General features: G+C 42.7%; 1 protein-coding gene across 3 annotated transcripts in view; it reads right to left on the bottom strand.

Moving 5' to 3' along the window:
• LOC139582512 (delta-like protein 4) overlaps positions 1 to 2,500 on the bottom strand; it is a 26,828-nt gene that overhangs the window by 15,145 nt on the left and 9,183 nt on the right. For all 3 annotated transcript variants that reach the window (XM_071412584.1, XM_071412583.1, XM_071412585.1), the window contains one exon: positions 1,428 to 1,488. In XM_071412584.1, the coding sequence (XP_071268685.1) occupies positions 1,428 to 1,488 (61 nt within the window). The remainder of the gene's footprint in view (positions 1 to 1,427; positions 1,489 to 2,500) is intronic.

Raw genomic sequence — 2,500 nt, 5'->3', positions numbered from 1 at the left:
GGGGATATAGGGAGATAGAGAATAAGGGGGATAGAGGGAGATAGAGAATAAGGGGGATAGAGGGAGATAGAGAATAAGGGGGACAGAGGGAGATAGAGAGTAGGGGGGATAGAGGGAGATAGAGAATAAGGGGGATAGAGGGAGATAGAGAGTAAGGGGGATAGAGGGAGATAGAGAGTAAGGGGGATAGAGGGAGATAGAGAATAAGGGGGACAGAGGGAGATAGAGAGTAAGGGGGATAGGGGGAGATAGAGAATAAGGGGGACAGAGGGAGATAGAGAGTAAGGGGGATATAGGGAGATAGAGAATAGGGGGGATAGAGGGAGATAGAGAGTAAGGGGGATAGAGGGAGATAGAGAGTAGGGGGGATAGAGGGAGATAGAGACTAAGGGGGATAGAGGGAGATAGATAATAAGGGGGATAGGGGGAGATAGAGAATAAGGGGGATAGAGGGAGATAGAGAATAAGGGGGATAGAGGGAGATAGAGAATAAGGGGGATAGAGGGAGATAGAGAATAAGGGGGATAGAGGGAGATAGAGAGTAGGGGGGATAGAGGGAGATAGAGAGTAAGGGGGATAGAGGGAGATAGAGAATAAGGGGGATAGAGGGAGATAGAGAATAAGGGGGATAGAGGGAGATAGAGAGTAAGGGGGATATAGGGAGATAGAGAATAGGGGGGATAGAGGGAGATAGAGAGTAAGGGGGATAGGGGGAGATAGAGAATAAGGGGGACAGAGGGAGATAGAGAATAAGGGGGATAGAGGGAGATAGAGAGTAAGGGGGATAGAGGGAGATAGAGAGTAGGGGGGATAGAGGGAGATAGAGACTAAGGGGGATAGAGGGAGATAGAGAGTAAGGGGGATAGAGGGAGATAGATAATAAGGGGGATAGGGGGAGATAGAGAATAAGGGGGATAGAGGGAGATAGAGAGTAAGGGGGATAGAGGGAGATAGAGAGTAGGGGGGATAGAGGGAGATAGAGACTAAGGGGGATAGAGGGAGATAGAGAGTAGGGGGGATAGAGGGAGATAGAGAGTAAGGGGGATAGAGGGAGATAGAGAGAATTGTGTCTGGAAGGGAGAGAAATACGATTAAGATGTGTTTCTTACAGAAAGTGAGTGAGAGGAAAGAGAAAGACTGTTTTAGAGTTATAGAGAGAGAGAGGGGTAGAAAATGAGAGAAAGAAAGAAAGAAATAGAGAGATAGAGTAGAATACATCCCACTGGTGACATGGCATGGAATATTGGAGCAGAAATACACACACACACACACACACACACACACACACACACACACACACACACACACACACACACACACACACACACACACACACACACACACACACACACACACACACACACACATACACACATACACACGTTCCAGTGTCCTTACACATTTTTCATAATTTCAGTATTACTTACACACACTCTCCAGGTCTGGAGCAGTTTCCATTCCCTTCACTGCATCCCACCAGGCAGATGGCTGTAACACACAGAGATCAGCAGATATCCAGGGGTTAGTTATAGAGTAGGTAATAGGGGTTAGTTATAGAGTATATTATAGGGGTTAGTTATAGAGTAGATTATAGGGGTTAGTTATAGAGTAGGGGATAGTGGTTAGTTATAGAGTAGGTAATAGGGGTTAGTTATAGTGTAGGTTATAGGGGTTAGTTATAGTGTAGGGGTTAGTTAAAGTGTAGGTTATAGGGGTTAGTTATAGTGTAGGGGTTAGTTATAGTGTAGGTTATAGGGGTTAGTTATAGAGTAGGGGATAGTGGTTAGTTATAGTGTAGGGGTTAGTTATAGAGTAGGGGATAGTGGTTAGTTATAGTGTAGGGGTTAGTTATAGAGTAGGGGATAGTGGTTAGTTATACAGTAGGTAATAGGGGTTAGTTATAGTGTAGGGGTTAGTTATAGTGTAGGTTATAGGGGTTAGTTATAGTGTAGGTTATAGGGGTTAGTTATAGAGTAGGGGATAGTGGTTAGTTATAGTGTAGGTTATAGTGGTTAGTTATAGTGTAGGTAATAGGGGTTAGTTATAGTGTAGGTTATAGGGGTTAGTTATAATGTAGGTTATAGGGGTTAGTTATAGTGTAGATTATAGGGGTTAGTTATAGTGTAGGTTATAGGGGTTAGTTATAGTGTAGGTAATAGTGGTTAGTTATAGAGTAGGGGTTAGTTATAGTGTAGATTATAGGGGTTAGTTATAGTGTAGATTATAGGGGTTAGTTATAGTGTAGGTTATAGGGGTTAGTTATAGTGTAGGTTATAGGGGTTAGTTATAGTGTAGGTTATAGGGGTTAGTTATAATGTAGGTTATAGGGGTTAGTTATAGTGTAGATTATAGGGGTTAGTTATAGTGTAGATTATAGGGGTTAGTTATAGTGTAGGTTATAGGGGTTAGTTATAGTGTAGGTTATAGGGGTTAGTTATAGCGTAGGTTATATGGGTTAGTTATAGTGTAGGTTATAGTGGTTAGTTATAGTGTAGGTTAT

The sequence above is a fragment of the Salvelinus alpinus genome, chromosome 8, assembly GCF_045679555.1.
Source record: "Salvelinus alpinus chromosome 8, SLU_Salpinus.1, whole genome shotgun sequence".
In the NCBI taxonomy this organism is placed as follows: domain Eukaryota; kingdom Metazoa; phylum Chordata; class Actinopteri; order Salmoniformes; family Salmonidae; genus Salvelinus; species Salvelinus alpinus.
Note: the sequence above shows the minus strand (reverse complement) of the source record. Positions and strands in the feature narration are given on the sequence as shown.